The following is a 26055-nucleotide window of genomic DNA, read 5'->3' on the forward strand; positions in this document are numbered from 1 at the left end:
TTACAAGCAACATCTTACCAAGATTTACCATCTCTTTTTCACCAATGTACCAATCTGTTAGCTGATCTTAAATCCTGAAACATCAGTCACTTTTGCAGAATTTTTGTAGATTATTTTGGATTGTAAATGCCCTTCCTCATGCTGGAGTATAACAATGAAAGAGGATGACATTGGTTGTGTTGTAAGGAGACTTGCATATTAACATATTTATCTCTATCCTGAGGGGAAAAAGGAGGATTTATTCCAATATTCTGCTCCTATTTGAAATTTTCAGTCCTGAAACATGAGGTTGTATTTTACTTTATAAAAGAGTAATAACCCCAGACACTGCAGACCCCTTTAAAATCTGAATTTCTCGTGTTTTGAATTTGATACATAGCAACATTCCATCAGCTGTTTCCATATAAAATCCTGGATTTGTAAGTGCTTTCTGTCTCTTAAGCTGACTGAGGTAGAGCCTCTAAGGAGCTCACAGGCACAATGACCCTGCCTTAGCCACCTGGCTCCCCACAGCAGCTCCATTTCAATGCCTGCAAACTTCTGGCCTGTGTGCACAAAGGAGCATTATTTTCCTTTCTCTCTGTTGTTTCTCTGCTCAGTCCTTCATGTGCCTCTGGGGAATCAGCATGGAAAAAATGCTGTATGCATTGGTGAAATGAAGTGTGATCATGTAAGATACGTGTTGTACTGAATGTCCCATTTCACCCTCTTCCTATCTTAGCCACTGAATCGTTCCTTTGGATGGTAACAGCATCCCTAGCATGTATCTTTTCTATTGTTCTGAGACTATAAGGAAAGTCTCAAATCTCCGTGCTGGTTCTAGCTTCCTGTGAGTATCTTGGGTTTTGCTAAGGTTGGAATAATGAAGAAAAACTCTCATCCAGTATCCTTCTGCAGCTAAGGAGATTTCTGTCACAAAGGAATTATCTTCAGCCATTAATAAACATGAAAAAAGATGTGATTTGTTGCTGTAGTGTCCAAAATAATACATTTTGATACTTAGAGTAACAGTAGGTCATTTGAAACTCAGATCTATTCCATAGTAGGCTCATATTTAACTTCAGGTATGTATGTACTCCTTTCTAGGAAGAATGGAAGTACTAGGTTATTGATCCTAGTTAGTTTTTAAGAAAAATCAGCTGGAATTAATTGCCTTAAATAACATGGAAATTCCAGTTTACAGGTTGTAATGAATAATGCCAAGTTGAGTATTGTATGTACAGTTCCTTCACTTACCTGGTTTTGAACTTGCTATGCTTTTGAGTTTGTTCTATTCAAGGTAAGGGATTCAGTTCTCTTTGTGGGACAATGGCTTTATTATATAGACAAATAATTGTATTTCCCATGGTTGATATTTGAAATGCATTATGGGCTAGACAGAAGTATGTAAAATGAATGGTCTCCAAAATTAATTTTTCCTTACTCCAACAGAAGAGTGTCTTCAAGGATCAAATGGAACTGATGTTACAGAATCACGTGTTTCCCTTGTTCATGTCTAACCTGGGGTATCTTAGAGCTCGAGTAAGTTCACTTGTTACATCAATTCCAGTATTTGCCATGGTTCCTTCCTTTGGAGTTTGATTTCATTCTGAATGTTGAAGAAAGAAATTAAGTAAATACATAGTAAAATTTAAAATAACACTCTTGTGCAGTATTTTTTCATTATTTTGATTTAAAAATGGTTTTTCAGTTAAATGAATTGATGAAGGCTCTGTGTTGTATTAATGTTCACCTCTTCAATCAAACTTGAGAATTTGAGCAGTGATTGTGGCCATTTTTCATAGCAGAGCTCAATAACTAGAGTACTTGGATGGCTGTGAAGAATAGGCAGGATTTCTGCAAGTAGGTAATGTCAGTTTGAGTGTTGCTTGAAGAGAATCCCCAAGTGCCAATATCAGTCATAGACAAACAGTTTTCGTTATTTTTTTTCTGATTTTATTTCCCCCAGAAGTACCAAAGCTATGAATGCCAGTTATGTGCATACTGAGTTTATTGGAATTTGGGAAAGGAGAATAAAGAACTGCTTGAGTGCAAAACTTGTGTTACATTTAATGTATGAATACACCATAATTAAGTGGGGGAAACAAAAAGCAGTGCATTCAAACAGGGAGATAGTTAATATTGGTTTTGAATCAATTAAAAATGCTTAAAATTACCATAGTCCCTAACTTGCTTCTCTTTTTGCCTTGCAGTCCTGTTGGGTACTTCATTCATTCAGTGCTCTGAAATTTCACAATGAGCTAAACTTGAGGAATGCAGTAGAGCTGGCAAAGAAGAGCCTGATTGATGATAAGGAAATGCCTGTCAAAGTAGAAGCAGCCATAGCTCTTCAGACCTTAATAAGCAACCAAGAGCAAGGTATGTGGCAGTGATTCATCAGCTGTATACACTGATCTATTGATTTTTTTGTAGAGACGAGAAGGTTGGTGCAGATTTATCTGTTAAACATTTCTGCTGTTTAAAGACAGATTTCAGAATATTTCATCATGTTTAGACAGCTTCACTTGCTCATTAGTTACTGTATACATCCCAGAATTCTGACTTCAAGTTTTTTTGGCACAAAAGAAATTAGAATCAGCATGTTTGTTTTAATAAAGTAAATATCACCTGTCTTTGGTTTTTTTTAGTGAAGTTAAGTAGTGTTTATGTTTAAGAATGAATACTGCTTATATATGAGAGCAAATATTTCCTCAAAACTGGATTTTAGCTGTAGATGGCATTGCAATATTACGCGATTTACTTTGCCTACTAGCTATGGACTGTAAATTGCCTTGGGTATGTTTTTTGGCTTTTTTATTTCTCTAGTGAATTCACATTAAAAAAACTTACTTTGTTCAAGAGTAGTCAGCTACCTGGAAGTTTGGCGATGCTGTATGTATATTTGTGTTTATAGATAGTTGATTTCACCTAGTTCCTATTGGTTTTTTAGCCAAGGAATATGTGAAGCCTTATGTAAGGCCAGTGATGCAGGAGCTCCTGCACATCATCAGAGAGACAGAAAACGACGATCTTACGAATGTAATCCAGAAGATGATCTATGAGTACAGCCAGGAAGTGGCTACTATCGCCGTGGACATGACTCAGCACCTGGTAAGAGCAATAGGGAAATAACAGTCCAGTCAGAAGTACATGCCTAATTTGGTAAATGAACTCTGTTTGAAGTGTGCACTGTTTAAAGTAATCTTTATAAGGGCCCACCTGTAGTATTTACAGTATTTATGGCTTTTTTTCTCTATGAAGCATCTTTAAAACCTGTTGATTTTTCAAAGATACTGATTTGTGTCACTGGTTTTAATGAGCCAAGCTCTGACTATTTAGCATTTCAAATAACTTAACATAGTCAGACTTCTAAAAAAAAAGGAGATTTTAATTTGCTATGTTCCCCTTTCAAAAGTAGCAAGCATATTTTTCAGTGCTGACAGCTCTTACAGATAAAGCATTGCTGCTGCTGCATTAACTGCCTTGGTTTTGAATGACAAATTAGAAACACGGGTTCGTTCTTGAATGTCAAGTTGCTTGGTTTTGTTCACAGGCCGAAATATTTGGTAAAGTACTTCAGAGTGAGGAATATGAGGAAGTAGAGGACAAAACCGTTATGGCCATGGGCATCTTGCACACAATTGACACAATCCTGACAGTTGTGGAAGATCACAAGGAGGTGAGATTTCCCTTCATGCTTTTCTCTTTTCATTCATGACAACAAGCACTTCTGTGTATGTTGCATCACTTGGCATGAATGTGCATTTACTCTGGCAGGATGGTAGCAAGCCATCTCTGACAGATCTGAATCTAAAGCCCAAAAGTTTACTTTTAGAATTTATTAATCATTGAGCTTTCTCAACTTCAAGGGAACTTATGTCCCAAGGGTAAAATTCTTAGCTCTTACTTGATAAATGCTTCATTGGAATGTGCTGGTTTTGGCTGGGGTAGCGTTAATTTTCCTCACAGTGGCTAGTTGTATTACAGCATGTTAAAGTATAATTTAATAAGAAATATTTTGCATAAGGCTAGTTTTTTTACAGTGGTGACCCATATCTATAGTTTACCCAGCAATTTCTTGGATAGAATGCCTAGGAATTGGTCTCCCAGTTGTGGTGCAATGTATGTCTACATATCACATATTCAGGGTAAAGAGGTTCTTTCGGCATCAGGGAGACCTTATTTCATAATTTTGCGATTGTTAATGCAGCATTTAAAAATGATAAAAGCCTTTTTCATTTGGAGAACTTCTCAGACTGAATTAGTCAAATACATTTATTTGATTGCTGTAGTTCTAATTTTTTTAATAAGGTGCTTTATGTTTTTTTTTCAGATCACTCAACAGCTTGAGAGCATTTGTTTACAGATCATTGGCCTTGTTTTACAGAAACACGTTATCGGTATGTTTTAGAGATAATTTTTAGAAAAGAAAAAAGAATAATTTTTTGTGTAAATAAATTATTACTATCTTCCAGAACAGAATTTTATCTTTTTGTGTGTTTCTTTAAAGAAAGAAAGTTCCTGCTTTACCATTGTAATTTGTTTCTCCTGATCTACTCTTGTACATTAGTCAGATTGGCTATTGTGTTTTGGAGGTCAAAAGCAGAAGATGGTGTTCTGATTATAATTCTAGCTAATTGTGTTAAAGGACAATGTCTACAATTACATTAGTCTCTTATGGACATGGTCTGCAATTACATTACTGCTTTGTCAGTATGCTGCACTAAAAGTTACAGTTTTGTGATAAGGCCTTTCAGAAAAAACAATGGCTGAGAAAATAATATATTTTTCAGTAAATCGATTAGAAGCATCGTCTTTAATGTGCTGCTGATGTATCTTTTTGGTGTGTATTTATAGTGGAAAACTATGCATATCATTGTAACTATAGCCAACATAAGGCCTGTCTGAAAGAGTCTTTTACCATTTGTTTTATTTTTCTATATATGATTTAGTTTCTAATTGTTGTCTTCTAGTTGTTCTATGACTCAGGACTCGGTTTCAGATTTCAAGGTATTTGCAAGTTAAATTTACTTTGTGAAGCACCCTGCTTCAAATTGTTTGTCTTTTGCAGAGTTTTATGAAGAAATTCTGTCCTTGGCCTTCAGCTTAACATGCCAGATGATTTCACCCCAGATGTGGCAGCTTTTAGGTGTTCTGTACGAGGTTTTCCAGCAGGATTGCTTTGAATACTTTGCAGGTACGATTGCTTCTGTTCTATTGATGTTTTCACTCTTTGAGAATTCATCTCTAAAACCCATCCTAACAAGGGTCACTTCCATTTAATGTCTTGGTTTCAAATGATCATGTATTTGAGTCATGCCCTGAACGTCTGTTTAGTGTGGGAGTGTAACAGGAGATATTTAAGTAGGAGAAGCATGTTCAAATCTGTCAGTGTGAGTAGGGGTCCTGAACTCAAAGAAAGCTGAATATTCAAAATTAATATGAAACTAAAAATTGATTAATTAAAATATACTCTTACTCTAGTTCCTCTTCCTAGAATGCACCCTGCATAGTGCATTTTATGAACAATTCTCCCAGAAAAGACTTTTGCAGAGCTTGAATTTCCAGCCATATTCAGGAATCTAAACTAATGAATTCTCCTTTAGGACTACATCCTCTCTGCTTAGCACTTTTTGTAACTGTTTTCTCTTTTGCTCTCCCTGTTCTGCAGATATGATGCCTCTCTTGCATAATTATGTGACCATTGACACTGATACTTTACTGTCTAACCCAAAGCATTTAGAAATCATTTACTCTATGTGTAAAAAGGTAAGCCTTCTGATTCTTACTGTTGTGCTTATCACTTGTACATAACAATTAGAGTTGCTGAGTGACCTGAACATGCCAGGTGGTGGCCAGGCATTTCAGAACTAAGTGAATTTTGGTCTTGACTCAGTTCTGAGCACACACAGCACCTTCACACTTTTTAAGCGACATGCTTTAAAAAAAATACATGCAAAAATCTGTGTGGGAGAAAGTTGCTGTTCATCTTGACTCTCTTCTATGGAGAGCTATTTTGGTAGGTAGGGAATTAATGAAGCCTGATTTCCTTGGGTTATGTATCTTGCAGTTGGACTCTCTGGTCGTCAGCTAAGGTGCAAACTCATTTGAAGTTCTTCCTACATTTATCTTGTTTCTCTTTTTTGCTGAGTCTCTCATGTATAATAAAGTATGAGATCATTCTGTAGTCCTCCTCTGATTTGGGGCATTAGAGAGTGCTAGGCATCTAGCTACCTGCTTATTTTTAAGAAACTTAGAGTATTTGAATGTGAAAATTTTGCTTCTTTGTGAGGTTTGATTGACAGTGGCCACAGGGTTGAAATGTACTGAGATGAAGCACTCAGTTTCATATGTATGTGCCTACACACAGAATAATTGCATACATCTTGTTCTTAATCAGAAACTAGCCTAGACATAGCATTCACTTCACCAGGCTGTTAATCTGCCAGTGCCTATTAGAATTGAAGTGAAAAAATGGAAACACAATGTGGAAAACATCGGTAATTCTTACAAGTGACATTTCTTTCTAAAAAAGGGAAAGTGAGGGCATACAAAGAATATAACATACTTTAAGAACTACAGCAGTTTCTTCTATTTCTTAAAATTCACTGTTAGCCACTTGTTTATGTCCCGTAGAGGTGAATTATGTGTCCCAGAAAATTTAGCATGAATACGTATGTATATGCCGTGTAGAAATTTTTGGATGTATGCAGGTACAGGAGCATTTGCTTTCAGTGTTGTCGGTGGCTACTGATAAATTAAATTGTCATTCTGGTTGTTAGGTACTGACAGGAGATGCAGGAGAAGATGCAGAGTGCCATGCAGCCAAACTCCTAGAAGTGATTGTTCTTCAGTGCAAAGGACGGGGTATTGACCAGGTGATACAAATTGAACAGGTTTTCTCTTTCATTGCTTTCTAATGATCCATGATTCCTGAGAGAAACAGCTGGAATTAGAGAATTTGAGAGAAATATAAAGTGGGGAGAAAGACAGAAAGAAGTAAATGAGCTCAGGAGAGTTTGTAAGGTTGGAGTTTTTTGGTTTTGAGACAAGATATTAATGGGCATGACTACAAAATGGATATAGACTGAATTATAAGGATATAGTATGTTGTGCAAGATTGTCCTTTTTTGCTTTCTCTTAACAGAATTTGCCTTTTGATGCAAAGCACAGAGTTAAAACTATTGTGGCTGAGAGGTTAACTGTACATATCCAACTACTGTTGTTTCTCCAAGCTACAGGAACTTGGAATGGTTTAAGTACTTAGTGCATTTGGAAATGCAGATTTTTTAGCATGACTGGATTGTGATTGCAGGGAGAAACATAATCACAATTTTCCAGAGTTTCTTAGAACACCTTTTTAGAAAGTAGTCTTTTTCCTATAAAGGGCCAAGTTCTGGGTAATGAGCCTGAATTACCTTGACATATCATGTTTGATGTTGCCACAGTGCAGTCCATGGATATCAGTGATAAATTTTCAGGTAATTTTCACTGAAACCGATACAACTTTACTAGTGTAAATCTGAAGTAATTGAAGATAAAAATGCTCCCTGAAAGATGTTATTTTTAATGGAAATCTGGAAGAGTTTAAAGTGAATTCAATGCATTTGCATTGAAAATAAGCGTGTGGTGGAAGGCTTAATTGAGCCGTACAACTCTGTGAATTAAAATGGTTGCACACTGAACTGAAACTCATAAACCAAAACTTTCCTAGTGCTTCCCAAATTTTTGTAAAGTATAAATCTGCACATTGAAATGTATACATGTTTAGAAGATGTTCATATCATTGTTTAGAAATTTGTGCATACTTGCTTTTATCAGAACAAACTCATTTTAAACTTTTTTAAGAAATTTAACATCACTTTACATATATTAGGAAAAACTTCTTATGTTACGGATTTAGATAATTCAATTTCTAATGCCTGTTAGTTTTGAAATTGTTTGGTATCTTTCTTTAAAGATGAAAATGTCTGAGTTTCTTTCTGAAGCTTGTATGCATGCTAGAACAAGTTTCACCAAGTGGCCCCAAATATTCTGTGCTCAGAATAACATCGCAATTTTTAGCTCAGAGAAGAGCTGTTTTGGGGAACATTTATAAATGTGTGATTGGAGGCTAGAAAGGGAATAGAATGTGTTCCTAGGTTCTATAGCTGAACTCCAGATAACTCAGGACATAATTCTGATAAAAGTAGTATAAAATTTTGTGTGATCTAGCAACATGTCTAATGATTATTTTCTTTTTTTTTTTTTTTTTCCTTCCCTTTTCTTTTTTTCTCATTTCTCTTATGCCCAGTGTATTCCCCTCTTTGTGGAGGCTGTTCTGGAGCGCTTGACTCGAGGAGTTAAAACAAGTGAGCTTCGTACCATGTGTCTTCAAGTTGCCATAGCTGCACTCTACTACAATCCTGACCTACTTTTGCACACCTTGGAGAACATCAGATTTCCACACAATCCTGAGCCCATCACTGCACAGTTCATAAACCAGTGGATGAATGACACAGATTGTTTTTTTGGGCAAGTATTGAAGGTTTTTTTTTTTTTTTTTTACAATATTAGGAATTGATCAGCAAGTTTTCAACAGCATGTTAACTTTTTATCTGAGATACTGTATACTGTACTTTCTGTTCTGTATTTTGTAAGTTACTTTTAACTGCTGTATTTAATTTAAAAAGGCATTACTCTTTCCAGTGAATCCCACACTCTGATTTTAAATGGCTCTTCACAATCAACTTGCATATTTATCATTGTGCCATTGACTGCTTAGCATACTGCTGAACTTAAACGTCACTGTGACCTCCCTTGAATGTGTGTGTGCTGCACTGGTGTGCACTCAGGCAGGAGCTGAATATTTGTAAAGTTAATGAAGGGGAACAAAGCCTGTCATCACCTAGCAAAGCATGCACTTGATGCTGAGCAGAGGTGAAGGCCAGTGCTTGCCTCTCAGCTGAGATGTGGTGTCTAACTGTGAGATTCAAATCCACTTAAAGGCAAAGCAGACAGTCAGATGTAGTTAACAGCTACCTCTCACCTTCCTGCTTGAATTTTGTTTTGTTACTGAAGGCTGACATGTGCCTGCAGGTGTACGGACAGGCTTAGACCGTGTCTTCCTGAAGTTGCTTCTTCCACACCTTGTGGTTATATTATTGTTAATTACTAAATTATTTGTATATCTATCAGCTTTAGGAAAGAGCAAGACATTTTAGGATTTACACATACCAATTTTCTTTTATGGCTGAAGCAAAGTTCTTGAGCTTCATCTCTTTGTGCTTTCATTTTTTTCTACTACATATCACATGCTGAATGCATACAGAGATGGTAGGAAAGAAGATATTCCCTACAGGTGGTAAACTGAAAGAGATTTATAGCCTAAAACAGTTTATCCTGGAGCATTCAGTGAGAAACTAGTCAGATTCAGAGAGGAAAAATGTTGAGGGTCTGACTAGGCCCCAATCTCAAATAGACTGTGAGCTACAGCTTAATTTTCAGTTCTTCTGTGTTGCTTTTCAGAAAGCATCAGCTAAAGAAACTACTGCTCAAATAAACTCGTATTTAGATCTGAGACAAAGGCTGACAAAGGTTGTGAAAATGAAAATTAAACACGTGATTGTCATGCCCGTCATTCTGCCCAGACTGCACTTGAATGGCAGAGGAGGATCAAAAATCTCTCTTTGATCTGCTGCTGCCAGCAGTGAAATAATTATCTGTAATATTGCTTAAATCTAAAAGTCACTCTTCCTTCTGTGCTGTCTCCTCACTTCGTGGCTTGCAGGTGTAGGGTAGGGCTTTTGCTGTAGTACTGCTGGTGAGGCGCTGTGATATGCTGCAAGGGACTTCCTCCTTTTCCTTCAGGAGAGCACTGCTTCTAGAAGACCATTTGTTTTCTTAAGAGTATTAAAGGAGCCCCATATTCAGAGGCCTAACTGAACAGGAAAAGACAGAAATGCAAAAAAAATCTGGCGTTCTTGAAACCCTTTCTTGGGTCCACGCCTGCCGAGTTCATGTCTTCATCAGAGAGCGGTGGGCACCCTTATTTGTACAGTCCTTTTTCTCATCAGCTGCCATTTGCTGCTTTGGTTTACATTTAGATTAATTTCCATTAAGAGGCAGTTTTAGGCCCAAATTCAAATCATTTGGTTAACTCACAGATCCTGGAGAAATTGGACAAGATCAAAGTAGATCCACCTCCAGATGTGAAGGACCAGGTGAATCTTGCTGTCATTTCTTGGTCAGCCATGCAGGAAATCTGGGACTTGGTAGTAACAGTGGCTGTTCAAGATGCTTTGTCCACATAAATCTTACACTCTTATGTGTGAACACCCCATCCCTGGAAGTGTTCAAGGCCAGTCTGGGTGGGGTTTTGAGCAACCTGGTCTAGTGGAAGGTGTCCCTGCCCATGGCAGACTGGTTGGAACTAGATGACCTTTAGTTTAGGGTCCCTTCCAACCCAAACCATTCTATTATTCTATTTCTTTCTTCTGTTCCTGTGAAGTCTTAGTCCCCATAGATCCTGCTCTGCCAGCTGTAGGGTTATGCATGGCTGCGCATGCTCAGGCTGGAGCCAATGGTGTTTGCCAGCAGAGTGCAGTATTTCTGGAGCAGCACATGAGATGGAATCCATGGGAAAAAACGGATGGGAAAAGCAGTTATGGTAAGATCAGTAGCTGTTCTTCCATGTTATTAAAACCATGGAAACTATTGAAAAAGTGTTACAAAGTTGGTATATTAAAAATTATCCAGGCAAGGAGAACTCAGAACTCCTTGTAAGACTGTGCATAAATTCAGTATGTCATGGTGGATATCACGTCTGTGGTTTTGTGCTCATAGTGCCCATATGCTACAGGATATTGTATTTATTTCTAAATGTTTTCTACAATAACTTCACACTCGAAAGCCTTTTGCAGAAACATTTGTTCCTTACCTCTTTCTACCTTTTTCCTAACAGCTGAGGTTTGGGTGAAGCTTCTGCATGACTTACGCTTATTCTCATACTAAAAATTCTTCTGTGGTAACTAGGGTGAAAGGAAAATCTAACTTGCTTCAAAAAACCCCTCAGTAAGTGATTTTGGGTTTTTTGAAGCTGCATAGGGTTATATATTTGATAGCAGTTTAAATAGTTAAAAATCCTAGATTTCTCAGAGTTCTATATAAAAATCCCAGTCTTATGTTGGTTCCAACTTTGCAGCTAGAAGGAAATGGCTAATTATTTGCAGTTTGTCCAGGAACTAGATTGATGTAATAGAAAGAAACTTGATTCTCGCATAAAGGAGCACAGCAAACCAGTAAAAAGAGCAGCTTAGCAATTTTTCTCTGAAACACTTTCAGCTTGGTTTAAAATCCAAAGATTTTAAAATCCTTTGTGCTGTATTAGAAGAAAGTGGCTTAGCAAGAAGAGGTCCTGCAGGTTCTGAAGACCACACACAGCTTGTTAAAAATAGACTTGGCTTGGAGTTGTGCGTTGCAGTGCTGTGTGTTGTGTGTTTAACACTCCAGGCTTGATAAACCATTGAGGAATAAGCAGAGTCCCTGATTGTTAGGGAGGGCTATTGTGTGCTTCTGAGCAAATAAGTACAGATCTCAAAGCACAAATTACTGAGGAGAATCATATCCAGGCTCCCTTGAGCAGATGGAAGGATGCTGAAATAATGAGCCTTTTGATAGCAATGGAATGGTCCTGAAGCCATTCTTTGCTATTGTGAAAATATATAAAACTCTATTTGGCTTGTTCAGTCCTGTGGGTCCTTAATACAACCGGGGCATAGTAGAATACTGAACTTCAGGTAGGGCAGATGCTTTTCCTGCTGTTTGTCTCTGCTGGCAGGTGAAAGAAAAGGCTCCTTCTGGCTCAGGTTCACTAAAGATGGCTCAATGCCTCAATTTCTGCTGTCCTGCAGGGCCTTCTAATAACATGCATATTCTGAAGACGTGTTCATTCTTGCAACTTCTCTGTTTAGCAGCTTTAAAGTGGAGCATGACAAATATGCTGCGGGTTTTGGTCATTTGGGCTGCTTCCCAATGTTGACTCCCTTTCAAACAGCAGGGCTTCATTCTTGTACTTTGATTTGCTGTCCCAAAAAGATAATTTAATATGAAGCTAAGCCATTAATTACTAAGATTTTTTTACCTTTTACTGTTGCATTTTGCAATTGGCATTGTACAATGGCAGCTTTTTCAAATGTATGATAAAAAATAGTGCAAAGAGTTGTTAGCTACTCTGTGCAGGTGGCTGAAATTGCTTCTTTGTACATTTGGGTCTTGAAGAAATTTCATGGCTTCCCAGTGTCAAGATGCAGGATTGAAGTCTTGTGCATAGATTACAGAGCTTTGGTCGCACTTGGATGACAGTGCTGGCAAAAAGAGGAAGTAGAGATTTTTCCTTTTGCTCTTGCACTAAGGACAACTCTCCAAATAACAGCTATGCTTCATTTATAGGTAGCAGTATCTTTAGCTTGGCTTTTAGTCTGCAAAGTGTCAGCATGAGAGCAAATGGTTTGTTTTCAACATGCAGGAGTTAAGTCATTTCAGCTAAGAGAAGTAAGGGATTTATGTTGGGGGTTTTTTTATGAAAGCAGACTCTGTTCCTCTATCTCAGTCTCCCTGGCTGGTTTGTGTGCCCTCTTCTGTCTCCCATTCCACAGGTAAAGAAAGGATTATGGTTACAGGACACTCTTCACCTGATTGCACTTTGGTGCGTTTTTCAACACATGTAATGAAGCAGCCAAACCCAGTGTGACAGTGTGTCATTTGATATGCTGCTTGACTTTGTTTTTCTTGGAAGGTCTGCTGTGATCATAATGTTCTGCGTAGTCATATATAATTTATTTTTGTTGTCAACTACTCTTTGAGAATGAATCACTTCAGTAAATCCTCACAGGACTAACAATGTGGGAGGTGTCATAAAATCCCTCTAGATCTCTAACCTTGTTTAAACACAAGTAAAGTTTAGAAAGCTGCAATACAGAATCACTTGTGTTACTTAAAGGATATAATAGTTCAGTAGCATGTTATATAGGAACTTTGGTTATGAAATGCTAAGCCCTTCAAAATTATATTTCTGTAGCGGTTTTTGAAATGGTGGATTGAGCTGATTGTCCCCCTGTTAGTTTTATTGCAGTCTGTGGTGCCCATCTTATTTAATCTCTCTCAACTTGTATTCTCTTCATTCCAAAGTAAAACTGATTCACTAATGGAAGTATACCAAGAGTTTGGAGGATGGCCACTTTCCGCCAGCTCTGGAGGTTTGCTTGGTTTCTCTAGGTCTTGCTGGCACTACTTGTCCTGCAGAAGGCTTGCACAGGAGCCGTCAGCATAAAAATGGAGTAGTTCAAACAAAAAAAGCTCCTCTCCAGCCCATAATGGCAGAATACTGTATTGTTAGCCCCAGGTTGAATACTTCTGATGTTTCCAGTAAAGGAGAACCAAAAGAGTATCTGCAGAGGCAGTTAGAGACTTTTTCCGTCTTGTTTGCAGAAACTTCTCTTTCTGGAAGTGAAAATCAATTCTTGAGTTTAAGAGCATAGATTCTTTCCCAGTTTCCTGACTATGGTCACATAAAAATCTTTCTGCTACTAATTTAATGAATTTCTTTCCCTTCAATTATCTGTAGTTTGTTTTACTGGAGGTCTACTCATTTGCAAGTTCCCACTTTGAGTATACTGCCAGTTATTCTTGATAAGGTGGAACTATTTCCCTGCTTTCTCTGGAGTTAGCAATGTGTCTCAAGTTAACATTAGAAATTGTATATTGAAATATGTATAAGACAGCCATTCTGATGGACTTCTAGTAATTTAATTTCAGCTATCCCTGGGGCATTCCATAAATACACCCTGCGATTCAATGCGTTCCTGCTTATCATTGCTCTTCACTAATAGTTTTTGCCAATTTTCATCCCTGAAACAGTACTGCTATCAAAGCCAAGGCAAATTAATTTTCCATCCTATTTAATAATGATAATGTATGTCAAATGATTTATTAAAGACAAGATATTCTACATAATTATTAAACAGTATTTATTTAGCATTACAAATTTTGCGTTTGGTAATCAGAAAAAGTTGCTTCAGGAATTTGACCAGTGCTTGGAAGATGTTTAATTGTTATGGGATGAGAACTTTCCAGTGGGAACTTCCATTCAGAAGAAAATAGTTTGTGTAGGATCTTTGAACATAGACTTTGAACATAGCATCTGAGACATTGTCTTCTGCCATGTCAAGCACCAGGACGTTAGTGTTCTCTATACATCCTTGCAGTGAAAATCTGGTTTTTGTCTAACAATTGTGTCTTGTTTCAGACTCCATGACAGAAAGATGTGTATAATAGGACTGAGCATCCTAATGGAATTGCAGAACCGACCACCTGCAGTGGATGCTGTGGCTGCACAGATTGTTCCTTCAATCCTCCTCCTCTTCTTGGGCTTAAAACAAGTTTGCGCCTCACGAGAGCTCACAGAACATGAGGATCATGCTAAAGATGAAAAACACTTTGCAGAAGATAATGGTAAAATCTCCCCTTTTCACATTGTGGATTTTGTCTGGAATTAATTTAAAGGGGGTAAGAAATTGCAGTTCATTTTTAAGACTCATTAGTCTGCTGAAATAACTCGGCTTACTGGGTGCTTGAAATACCATCTTTGGTATTGAGTTGATTTTTCCTCCCAAAGCGTAATCAAAATGTTTCAAGGTGTAACAGCTAACATTTTGTGAAAGGGTCTGTTGGTTTAAGAGTAACTTGCAGGTCCACTCTTCTGCGTTGTAAATATTCTTCTCACATCGGCAGCAGGAATTTGCCAGGACTCCACTAGGTATATTCTTACTTCCTAGAAAGAAGCTGTTCCTACTACCCAACTGTTTGAAAGATCTTTTTCATTGAATTTTTGAAGGAGATCCTGACAGGTCTTTGTCCAAATGGAATGTTGTTTGCAAAGTGGGGTTTGAGACAGCTGAGGTTCCTTGAGCACACAGGCCTCTAACCTCTGTGTCTGCCAGAAGAGAAAAAGCATCAAAGAATGCCTTACAGAGGGAATCATGGGGAGGGAATTATGCACAGCATTGCAGGCAAATCTGTTTGACAAGGAGTTGGAGATAGATGTTTAGAGGTGTGAAAATTAATTGGATGTAAGCAGATTATGTAGTCCACTTGAATTTCACACAATGGAATTACAGAATTCTTCTCAATACATAGGAATACAGTATGGAAACAGCACAAATTTTCAAATCTCTGTCGTGTGATTCAGTCCCTGCTTGCTGCATCTATAGTCATCTTTATTCTTTCTAAACTGTTAACACAGGAAGAGCTGCAGGTTTGGAACTGAAGGGGGTTTTTTTAATCTTGATTATAATTCAGAAATACTTAAGTAAGAAAGAGCAGTATTTAGAATTGCACATTGTAGTTGCATTTAATTCAGGGAGTCATAGTTTCATAAGCAGAATGGAAGGTAACGCCAACTTAATGTGTTGGTTTAAGTTGTTCAAATAAGGGAACACTGAAGAGTAGAAGGCAGACAGTTGGTGTACAGATGGATTTCTCATGGTTTTATGTACATTTGTGAATTCCACGCAAGTCTCTGTTTGTAATTTAAAAAGCAGAGTGCTCTTCCACTTCATGGAAGACATTTCCTTAAAATTTTTGGACCCTATAATTGCACAATGACTGCATAAATGAAAGAAGGAAAAGATGGCAGTTTCACATTCCTCAGGTCTGCGTAGAAACAAAAGTTTAACTGATCTTGAATGTAGGAAATGTTTTAAAAGCTTCATTTTTCCAAGGCTTCAAAGATTTTGGGGAAAGCGTGTCCCTTTTCCAGCCAAATCCTAAATTTACTAATTGTTTTTAATTCATAAGTCATTGTTTTCTTACAGTTTTTAAACTTTGTTTTGCAAAACATATCAATGCTTTTGCAGAAGAGATACCAAGCGATGAGGATGAGACAAATGAAGTGAGCCAGGCAATGCAAGAGAACCACGGTGGAGGAGGAGGAGGTGGCAGTGCTGGAGGTGGAGAGGAAGAGGAGGATGATGATGATGATGACTGGGATGAAGATGCATTGGAAGAGACTGCTCTTGAAGGGTTCAGCACACCTCTTGACCTTGAAAATGGTGTTGATGAATACCAGTTTTTTACACAAGCACTTCTAAGTATGTGTTTGCTGGTTGGCGGAATGATATAACGTAGTGAAATTGGAGATGTTTATGGTCATCACTGGGAAAAACCCTTTTCTTTGTTACAAGTAATAGTTTAGATTACTGAAACTGGTAAATGTGATCTTGCTTTCTAATGTTAGTCCTAAGATTTTTTGGCTTACAAGTGCTGCAAAAAACAAATTGGTAGCAAATACAGCCAGAGATTAATTCTCTTCACGTTCTCCCTCAGAATTTTTCAATCACAGCCTAAATAAGTGGGGCTTGGTCACTAGAGGGACTCCTATATAGAGAAATATTTGTCACCTTCTAGATGTTAATGCAGAAATTATTTTCTCCCTTTCCTGTTTGACTAATCCTGTTGCTTTTAGTTTTCATATGAGTTTTAAACGAGAAGATTCAATTCACATTGTCCATGAATAGTGGCCACACAGTTCACTTTCTGTTTCAGAAAGCAGAGGATGCAGTTAAGTTCCTGAAAATGGATTGCCTCTGTTAACAGAGTGGGAATTCTGTGTGATGAAAACCGACAGGAATACTGATCATGTTTTGCAGTGCAGATTCTGTTTTAAAAAACCAACCAGAATATTCATATGTTTCATTTTGTTACTCTGAAATGAACTTGCGTGTAAACTGATGATCACTTTTCCTCCACTGCCGCTCTGACAGCGGTGCAGAGCCGGGACGCAGCCTGGTACCATTCCCTGACCGCGCCGTTGAGTGAGGATCAGAAGAAGCAGCTGCAGGAGATTTACACATTAGCAGAGCACCGGAGAACTGCTGCAGGTGAGTCACTTCCCTGGGCCCGTTCCAGCTGTTGCAGAGATGTTGGAAATGCTTCTAATCTGTAACAACCACCTCTGTGCTAATTGACGTTTTCTAGGAAGCGTGAGCAGGATATCATGATTACATTATTCCTTGCCTGGAAGTGTGTGTTATTCAGAGTAAGTTTACTGTTGTTTCTAATTAATTGCCTTCTCATTGACTTGTGCTGCTGTTAGAACAGGGTATGAACTAGTTTTACACAATCTGACGTCTGAAATGAAGAACAAATTAAGGCAATATCTACCTGTCAGCTAGGTATTTGATGAGGATTACTATCAATTATTATGTGTTTAACAGCTTTGTAACTTTTTAACCACTCACATTGCCTTTGCAGCCAGTGTGAGATTTTAGGTGTATAGAAAACTTGCATCATGGAAAAAAAATTCAGATTTAGTCAAAAAGAATGCAGAACAGTGTAGCATATACTGATTCTGTAAAGGATCAGTTTTTCAACTCTGTTGCAGAAGTGTGCACACTTATGCCTTTAGAGAAAATCTGATTGTAATTTATTCCTATCATTGCATTTAGGGAATGAAATTTTGACTCAGGTGGGGGTTTTTTCCATAACTTTGCATTCTTAGCTGAGCTGTATTGTCTCTGACAAAGGTGTTCGCTAGAGGCTATTTTTCATATCCTTTTTCTTTGAATTCTAGAGACTAAGACAGTAGAACAACAAAGTGGCTACACATTTGACAACAAAGGACTGATCACAGCATTTAACTTTGCTGGAAGTACTCCCGGTGGCAACTGAAGGATTGGCTACAAAGGTCAATGGGAAGGGTCTCATCATTACATTTTCTTGAAATCATCGTGACTTCTGAGTGATAGGGGAGGGTAATTTAATGCTGCTGAAGGTTTTCTGGAAAATAGCAGTGTGCTTCCCCCACCAGAATGTTCTTTCTAACCAGCTACTGTAATGTACAAATTCTTGTGGTGTTTTTATAATTTGATGGACTGAAAGGAGATGTTTGTCCTCAAGGAACCTGAATGACCGGGAGGGGCCAGGCTGCATCTAATTGAGTTGCACTTCTCAGGTTTTTGCTGTGCAGAATTGATAGATTCATATGGATAACAGTGCCTTCTGTTGTACATGGATTGCCTGAACAAATGGATTTTGGAGTGCATTATAATTTTTTAAGTGTAAGGACATTTCTTGATACACTGTAAGCCTTGGTTCCATGTTTTCCAATCACCTGCTTTTTACTGCTCGGTTTAATTGTTTGTTGGTTGCATACAAATTGCTGGATTCAAAATATTATCACACCTTCCCTATTTGGTGCAGACCAAATCTGTAGAAGAAGGTGTCTGTTGGAGTTGCAAAGTATACAAAGGGTCTTAACAAAATGGCAGATTTTCCCTTGATGCAGTAGTCTTAACTTATTTCTCTTAGTCATGAATTCAACTCACTTGAGTTACAATGGCTTGCCTGGCAGGTGGCTACCCTAAATCTACATCAATATTAGCTCCTGCCTGGACAAGTGGTGTGGCCCTCTCACATAGATGTTCTACATGACAACTTATTTCTACTATTATTGATGAATATTGGATTATACATGGGATAATCTCTTCTGGTTTTATTCATTCATTACCATGCCAGTGGTAGTACTGAATAATGTGGTACAAAATACTTGCAATATTTTATTTATTTTGATAGAATGAACAGCTTCAAACTTACTTCTTACTGTTACACTCTGTGATTATATTTCTGGTCTGCATTGCAGTTGGTTATTCTTGCTCCATGCTGAAATTTATTTATCTGACAGACTTTTTTTCCTAAATTTTGGAGGCTGGTTCCACCAGTGGGGGTTTAGACTAGATATTAGGAAAAATTTCCTCATGGGAGTGGTGGTCACACATTGTGACAGGTTGCCCAGAGAAGTGGGAAAAATCAACATCCCTGGAAGTATTTAAACAACACGTGGACGTGGCACTTAGGGACAGGGTTTAGAAGTGAACACTGGGTTAACAGTTGTACTTGATGATCTTAGAGGTCTTTTCCAACCTAAAGAGTTCTATAGAACAAGGTGTTTGTGGGTAAGTTCATTTAGAGAGGAAGTGATAGCAGAACTAATTTGAATAGGTGCCCCTCCTTTAGGTCTATTGGGATGGCAGTGGTGTAGCACAAAGCAGTAGGGGTGCTTTAGAATGTGAACTTTGGATTGGAGATAAAATGTTTAGACCAGATTTTGTCTCTATGTGTTAATTTCTTTATGATTTAAAAATATTTATCAAGCAATTTTAAACACATACTGATAATCTGTTTCTTTACAGCAGGGTCCCAAATAAAAAGTCAAAGCCTTTTCCATACACCATCAAATTTTCCATAACTACAGTAAATTACAGACTGCTGGCCCTGTGCAGTGCTGAAGCTTTCATTTGTCATTCTTGTTGAGTCTGATAAATCTGAAGCACTCTCTGCCTTGGCTTGTGGAAAAAGCCAGAGGATCTCAGCATGTTCCTTTGGGAATTTTCCTAGCCTGGCAGCTGTGGGGCAGAAGGTTCCCTATGCTTTCCTGTTTCCTGCACCTTTGTGTCAGACTCTATGGCTGTTCTGTGCTGCTGCTTCCTTTTTCTTTTTTTTGCCCTCCTCTCCCCAGCAGCTGCAGAATAAAGTTGGCCTGGTTCATGGAGGTTTTTCACTGATGCTACTTGGTCAATAGCAGCAGTGAAAATGTCTTGCTTTTAGGCCTGTTCCACATGCAGAAAACTGTGAGAATTCCAGGGTCTGTATTTCTAAAAGGGAACAATCTGCTGACCTGCACTGGACAGGCTCTTTAAAGGTAAAGCAGCAAGAGGGCCAGGATATCCTTTATTTTGAATGTCAGATTATGAAAATTACAGGTCACTTTTGCTAATTTAGGCCTTGGGGTGTATTGACTGAGACACTAAGTAGGAAAGCATTACATCCAGTTTTTTGGGGAGTTTATCGGAAACCACAGAAGTTTTGAAATCATTCACAAATATAAGGAATGGCTTCTGGAAGTTAAGGGCATTGATGACTTCTCTCCTACCTGTCTATTGCAGTTAGGTATTAGGCAGGTAAACAGTTTAAGCCCTGTATTATTTTATTAAAAGAAACAAAATTGTCAAGTTGGGTTTCTTTCAAAGCCCATTTGCCTTCTCTACACTGGCCTGCAGAGTAGAAGATGGATTTATTTTTCTTCTGCTAATGAGGTTGCTTGCACAGTCACTGGCTATTATTTAGGAGTTGATGTGTTCACGGTAAAATCTGCTTTTGCATAGCATTATCTTGGTGTCACTCAGCTGAACTATGGCTGCTCCCTAGTTCTGCTTCTTGTATACTTTTCAAATCAACTGCCAAGAAAATTTCAGCCAGATGTTTTGTACAAGAGTTTAATCAGCAGCGTGGAGTTGGGAATCTTTGTTGTCTATTTTGCAGTGGGGTCAGAGATGTCTGAGGGAATGGCATGTAAAAAGGTTAAATGCCTTTCCCTTCCCAGAAGATTCATGAGCAAATGTTTCTCCTGGCAAAAGCAAATGTTAATTATTTTATTCCTTTTTTTTGAAAAGGGTTTTCATCCAAAATGATTTATTGGGCTCTAGCCTCCACTTTAACATGTGGTTCTCTTTTAACATGATAAATACCCATTTGTACATGATCATAAATAGGTAATGGATTTTAGGTGTTTCTTTCTGAGCTGTGTCCAGCTTTGTACTACATTAAAGGGAGAGTAACACAAATATGCATTTACTGTCTCACTTTGAAGCCAAGGTAATCATGGAATATCAGATACCAGCACTGCCAACCAAGCACGATGTATTTGCCATTGGAAGGACAGAGAATCATGAATATATTGCAAAATAAGACAAAGGCTGATAACTGGTGACTTATGTTGCCCTGAGCCCATATTCCCAAAGTGTAAAGATGATCCATATGGGCCCCACAGTGGCTTTACATACGAAATTGATGTTATGGGGGTTATAATCATAGCAACTGTGAACTTACATAAGCTGCTTTTCCAGATAAAATTAACTGATCCTGGGCATTGAACTGCATATGCTGTTTTGTCACTTGTGAAAGGAAAGAATTGCCACATGTTTTGGCTGCCTCTTTTTGCTCTCTCTAGTTAAGCATTGAAGTACATGGCTTTCATTACAAAGCAGAATCTTTAATCACAATGGCCAGCTCCAGGAAGAGTGCAGAATATCAAGCTGAGGAGAAGGTTAAAAAACCCCAAACCTCAACAATCACTCAAAACCTACATGTGCACAGTCTGACTGAAATAAATCTGCTTTGGGAGTATAAGTCAAAATATGTAAAGAATGCTACACAAAATGATATTGTGAGATTCTTTGCTTTAGGGAGAAAGGGTGCCTGTGGGGTGTCAGGGAGCCATGAAATGCTCTGCTTTAGGATATGTCCTTTGCCTGTGAAGTCCTGGGAGTCTGTGGCTCTAGATTCCATCGTACATTGTAGAGGAGAGATGGTAGGACAGTAGAGGATGTTTTTTTTCTTATTACAAAGCCACAGTCTATCTTGAGACTTTAGTGAGCCAAAGGAATTGTAGACAACATGAATGATTAACTGTCCTGTTTCCAGAATACTTTTCTGTCTTTCTCTTCCTTCCATTTCTTCTTTTGTCAGCCACAGTGTTATTGGATATTTCAGGGAGTTTTCAAAATACCTGAAAAGGTAAACCTTAAACAATTTTTATAAAATCTCTTTTTCTTGAAGCAATGCAATTTATCAGTTGCATTTCTCTGTGTAGAACAGTCTCTCATTGGACATACACAGATGATACAGAACTTCAAAAGCCCCTCACATGTGCCTGTGGCTCGATGAGCCTCTTTGTGATTTACTCCTTAATACAGGCACTTTGAAATCCCCACACCTTGTACTGAAATTTGCCCAAAGGATAGGCAAAAATGCACTATGTAATGAAGTACCCAGTCCTCATTTTGAGATATGCCCCAGTCTGTCGTTAATATTTGGCAGTCTGGTGGTCAGTTCCTCAAGGATCTCTGTCTCTGATTGAGGACATTCTTCAAGTCCAAGAGACTGTCTCTGCAGGTGGACGGAGAATCAATTTTCCCTCACTGCAGGAAAGTATACAGCAGGCATGAATTTCTTGATCTTAGGAGTGAAAATACCATTCTTTTCTCTAGGATATCAGATTTTACCCCAGCTGGGTGTGATACAGTAGAGATGCATGTTCCCATTGTTTTTAAGGAAGCCAGACACTATTCCAGATACTAGGAAGTCTCAGCATAAAACCTTATCGTAAAGAGGATATATGAACAGATCAAGCTACTTGGTGCTTTGGACACTTCTTCCACTGCTACTACTTTTGTAAAACCAGTCAGGGAAAACCAGTGTAAAATGAAAGAAAATTAAAACAGTGCTTGGGCACTAGACAGGCAGAAACTTTTCTGGCCTGTGAATCCAATTCCTATACTCACTGCAAATACACTCAGATACTCCTCAAATATGATATGCATCATCTGTATGGATGTCAGTACCGAGACTCTGACAGCCGTTAATGAGAGGTGAAGACTTAATGTGATTTTTCTCTGGCAGAAATCAGATGCATCCCTTTAAAAAGTCTGTAAACTGCTTGTCCTGGCTGATATGCAATCACCAACATGAGAGCTCAGTGGGATTAGAATATTTCTTAAAGATTATCAGCATATCTCCTAAAGGGCTACTGAAAGTGCTCTTTGTCTGGGGAGGTGGCAGATGAACTACTCTTGCACTTGATATGATTGAGATCTGCAGCATTCCCAGTGTTGCCTAGATCTTCTAGAGAAGCATCCAAGAACTTTGTCCCATGCCTTCCTTTGGGAAGAGAATGTGCTTGGGCAGCCCCAAATTTGGTGCCATGCTTTGAACTTGAGATCAGAAAATGATTTTGAGTACAAGTTGTTCATAACAGAAAAATGAGGTGGAAGTGTATATTAATGCTAGAATTCTCTTTGTAGGCTGTATAGAGATTCACAATTTAAGTGCTTGGCTGTGTTCATGGTGGAATAGGAGGTGAACTTTCAGATACATGCATTTCTCCAATGTGAATACAACAATGTCAGCTGCAGGATTCACCTGAGAGTGTGTTGGTCAGGGGCTGCCTGCTGGACCATCTGGATTATGTTACATGAAATGAAATGCAAAAACTGTGAAACTACTTGGTAGTTAAAGCTGTTGAGCAACAAAAATTTTCTTGAAATGAGATTTTAATATTATTCTCAGGTATGTTTTAATTTTCATGTTTCGTGCCCTTATACAAAATGCAAAATTACTGCATAACTTCGAGGCCTGTTCCTTTTTCACTGAACTGTTTACCACTGAAAGTGTTGATCCAAGAATTGTTCCTCGTTTCTGGGTATTTTCAATGTGTTTGTTAGTGAAGTTTCACATACCCATCTTTCACCATTTTTCATGCACAGAGATCTTGGAAATGAACTTAACAAAAGGAAGAACGGTGCTTTGAAAAGAGAAGACTATGCATAAGCAGGTTATTTTTAGAAACCAGAAGAACTATGGCCTCTGAAGAAAATACAAAACAATAAATACTTACACAAAAGTGCATGAGGTAAAGAAATTAATGTAAGACAATATAAGCAAGACACGTTCTTTGATCACAGCTGTAATGTTTATTTTTTATTTTTCATTGCCAAACAATGTGTGACACTTGCTTTTGATTGCATGTGCTGTTGGAATAACGCCTAACTTAAATCACGTGAAATGTTTTGGGGGCTCAAAAAGAGACCAAAGAGACCATGCACATTTCTTTTGATATTAAAAGCAAAGAGATGAGCCCATGACTGCTGTGACTGGAGGGAGCCTGCTATGTGCTACATTAGCAGATTGAATTGCAGGATCATCACCTTTGTAAAAAGCCTGAAATACTAAACTGTGGGTTGGCTTTGAGGGCAAGAATTGACAAATGCAAAGCATGCATTGATGTCAAGAAGAACCTCTTCCTAGCTTAAAGAATTCTGTACAGTGTTCTCTTAAGCTGTGCTGAATTTGCTTTAAAAACAGTAATAAATCTTACTGCTTAGGTCGAATGTTACATCTGTTGTGCATTTATATGGAAAGAATAATATTTCTTAAAAAAATGTAACATGCCACCTACCAAGGAGCCAAATCTCATTTTATAGCTGCTTTTCATACAGCCATAAAACTTTTTTGCAAGAACACCCGAGAATTAATTTTAAACAAATGTGTGTGTTATCCAGAGTTAATGTATGCATTTGTGTAGCAGTGTGTTTGTTAATCCCTGACTCATGAAAGCAACTGTTCACTTACACACGTTGGCTGTGAAAGAACATAACTGATGGTTGAGGCAGAACACCCAAACACAGTTCTCAACATCGATAGTCATCTGCACCAAAGCTTGGGCCAGTCTTCTGTGCATGGAATTCATAAAGAAGATACTTTTACCAGGCCTCCCCAGGACAAGAAATGAATCCAGCTGGAGCTGCAAGCCTGGTGTTTGTATCAGTGGAGTATTTCTCTGATGGTGAGTTGCTGAAGTAGCCTGTTTGCTAAATTGCATTGATTGATAATGCTTGCCCTTTACTGTATGGGTCACTTCTGAGTATCCTCCACAGTCTCTCTCTCCAAAAGCAGTAGTTAGTGGTCCACATTTTTTAACTAGGGAGGCTGAATTAGTGTAGTTTGCCCAAAGCCATAGCAATGTGTTGCACCTGGCATGAGAAATTAAAATTCTGGCTCTGTATAAGTGCCTGGGAGTTTTGCTATTGGCTCTAATGCAGCTAGGATTTTACCCATGCAGTTTGCTAGGTCCTGGTGTTTGGATCATTGCTAATACCTTCCACAGAAGCTCTGCCAGAACATACTTAATTTATGAAATTCATCAACAGCGAGTTCCACTCATGAACTGCAGTTCTAATCTGTCTAGCAGTGACATTCTTTAATTGTATTTTGTGTGGGTTGCTTGGTATGACAAGCTCTTCTGGAGAAAAAATGTTTCTCAGCGAGATGATGAATGACATCCCAATTGCTAATTCCCCTTGAGGCTTTGGAGTGAACCTGATGGATTGGAAGCAGGACTCCAGATGACTGGCGGTATCATCTGTGCCATGTGTGAGGGTACAGGTTGGGAAGCCCCTCTGTGGTATTAACCAACATCCTGGATTGGTTGTGAAGTTGTAGGTTGTGATTGCCACTCCTAACAGGCTCTAAAGAGTGTATTTGTTACCAAAGTAAATATTTGGCTCCTATGCTGCCTCCTGCCCTCTAACAGTGTTGATCTTTTTTAAACTAGAATCACATTCTTAACCTGAATTCTAATGCCCAGTCTTTTAAAATAGTAATTTGTTTCATTTGGTCCCCAGCAAGGGCGAAATAGGATCAGTGTTGGTTTTCTCTTGTTGCCAGGTACGTTAAATGAATAATTTAAATAATTTAATTACCCGTTTGATTAAATTACTGGAATTTAACTAATGTCATGCAGTTTCCTGCTGATTTTTTTTTTTTCTGGCAGAGCTTAAGCTACGTGGTATTGTGTGCACATCAGGAAAACTCTCCATTGTCATTTAAATGAGATTCTGAGCAAAATACAGAGTATGGAAAGGTCATATCAGTATATGAATAATGGAATTTTTCCTTTTTTATTAAATATATTGGGCTTTTATCTGTCAGCACCTTGTAGAGCAGAATGTGCAACTACAATAAATAAGGGTGCCTCACACAGTTTCTATTACATATAAATACTCCATACTGTCCTTTTTATACAACGTACCTTGCCTTGCACCTGCCTGCCCTGAGAGGTTGTTGTGCAAAGTGTGGGAATGGGGCCAGATGTCTGCACCTCTGTGTAGGGATTTGAGCACAGCCACGGGGCTGGCCCTCCGCCCTCAGCAGCAGTTGTGGCTGTGCTCTGCAAGAGCTGTGTCCTCACAGGGGGAGCACACCCTGTGTCTCGTGTTCCTGCTGCTATAAGGATCTTCCTGGAGGATGCAGGGGGTTAAACAAAACTGCAACGAGAGTAATTGGAGAACACTGCAGTGCATCTTGACTGTGCACTGAGCTGAACCGGTTATCACCGTCCTTTGCTATGTATAGACCACTCAGAAATGTGTCAGCATGAGGTGAGATTAAACAGAGACGTGGAGTCTAGTTCCTCAGTGTGACAAG

The 26055-nt window shown here is 38.4% G+C and overlaps 1 protein-coding gene across 3 annotated transcripts in view; it reads left to right on the forward strand.

Moving 5' to 3' along the window:
* Nucleotides 1-23965, forward strand: part of IPO8 (importin 8) — a 46281-nt gene extending 22316 nt beyond the window's left edge. Inside the window, exons 13-26 of one of the 3 annotated variants that reach the window (XM_042050583.1) lie at nt 1432-1521; nt 2193-2358; nt 2930-3090; nt 3533-3658; nt 4313-4379; nt 5051-5176; nt 5651-5748; nt 6762-6857; nt 8273-8493; nt 14264-14469; nt 15873-16106; nt 16779-16895; nt 16993-17053; nt 17588-23965. In XM_042050583.1, the coding sequence (XP_041906517.1) occupies nt 1432-1521; nt 2193-2358; nt 2930-3090; nt 3533-3658; nt 4313-4379; nt 5051-5176; nt 5651-5748; nt 6762-6857; nt 8273-8493; nt 14264-14469; nt 15873-16106; nt 16779-16895; nt 16993-17015 (1731 nt within the window). In that variant the 3' untranslated portion in view covers nt 17016-17053; nt 17588-23965. Of the gene's footprint in view, nt 1-1431; nt 1522-2192; nt 2359-2929; nt 3091-3532; nt 3659-4312; nt 4380-5050; nt 5177-5650; nt 5749-6761; nt 6858-8272; nt 8494-14263; nt 14524-15872; nt 16107-16778; nt 16896-16992; nt 17054-17587 lie in introns of those variants that run through there. The other 2 variants (XM_042050582.1, XM_042050584.1) reach the window with 2 other exon arrangements.
* The last annotated feature ends 2090 nt before the right edge of the window (nt 23966-26055 follow it).

The sequence above is a fragment of the Corvus kubaryi genome, unplaced genomic scaffold, assembly GCF_017639235.1.
Source record: "Corvus kubaryi isolate FWS band 111438036 unplaced genomic scaffold, C.kubaryi_AGA036_p1.0 74, whole genome shotgun sequence".
Taxonomy (NCBI): domain Eukaryota; kingdom Metazoa; phylum Chordata; class Aves; order Passeriformes; family Corvidae; genus Corvus; species Corvus kubaryi.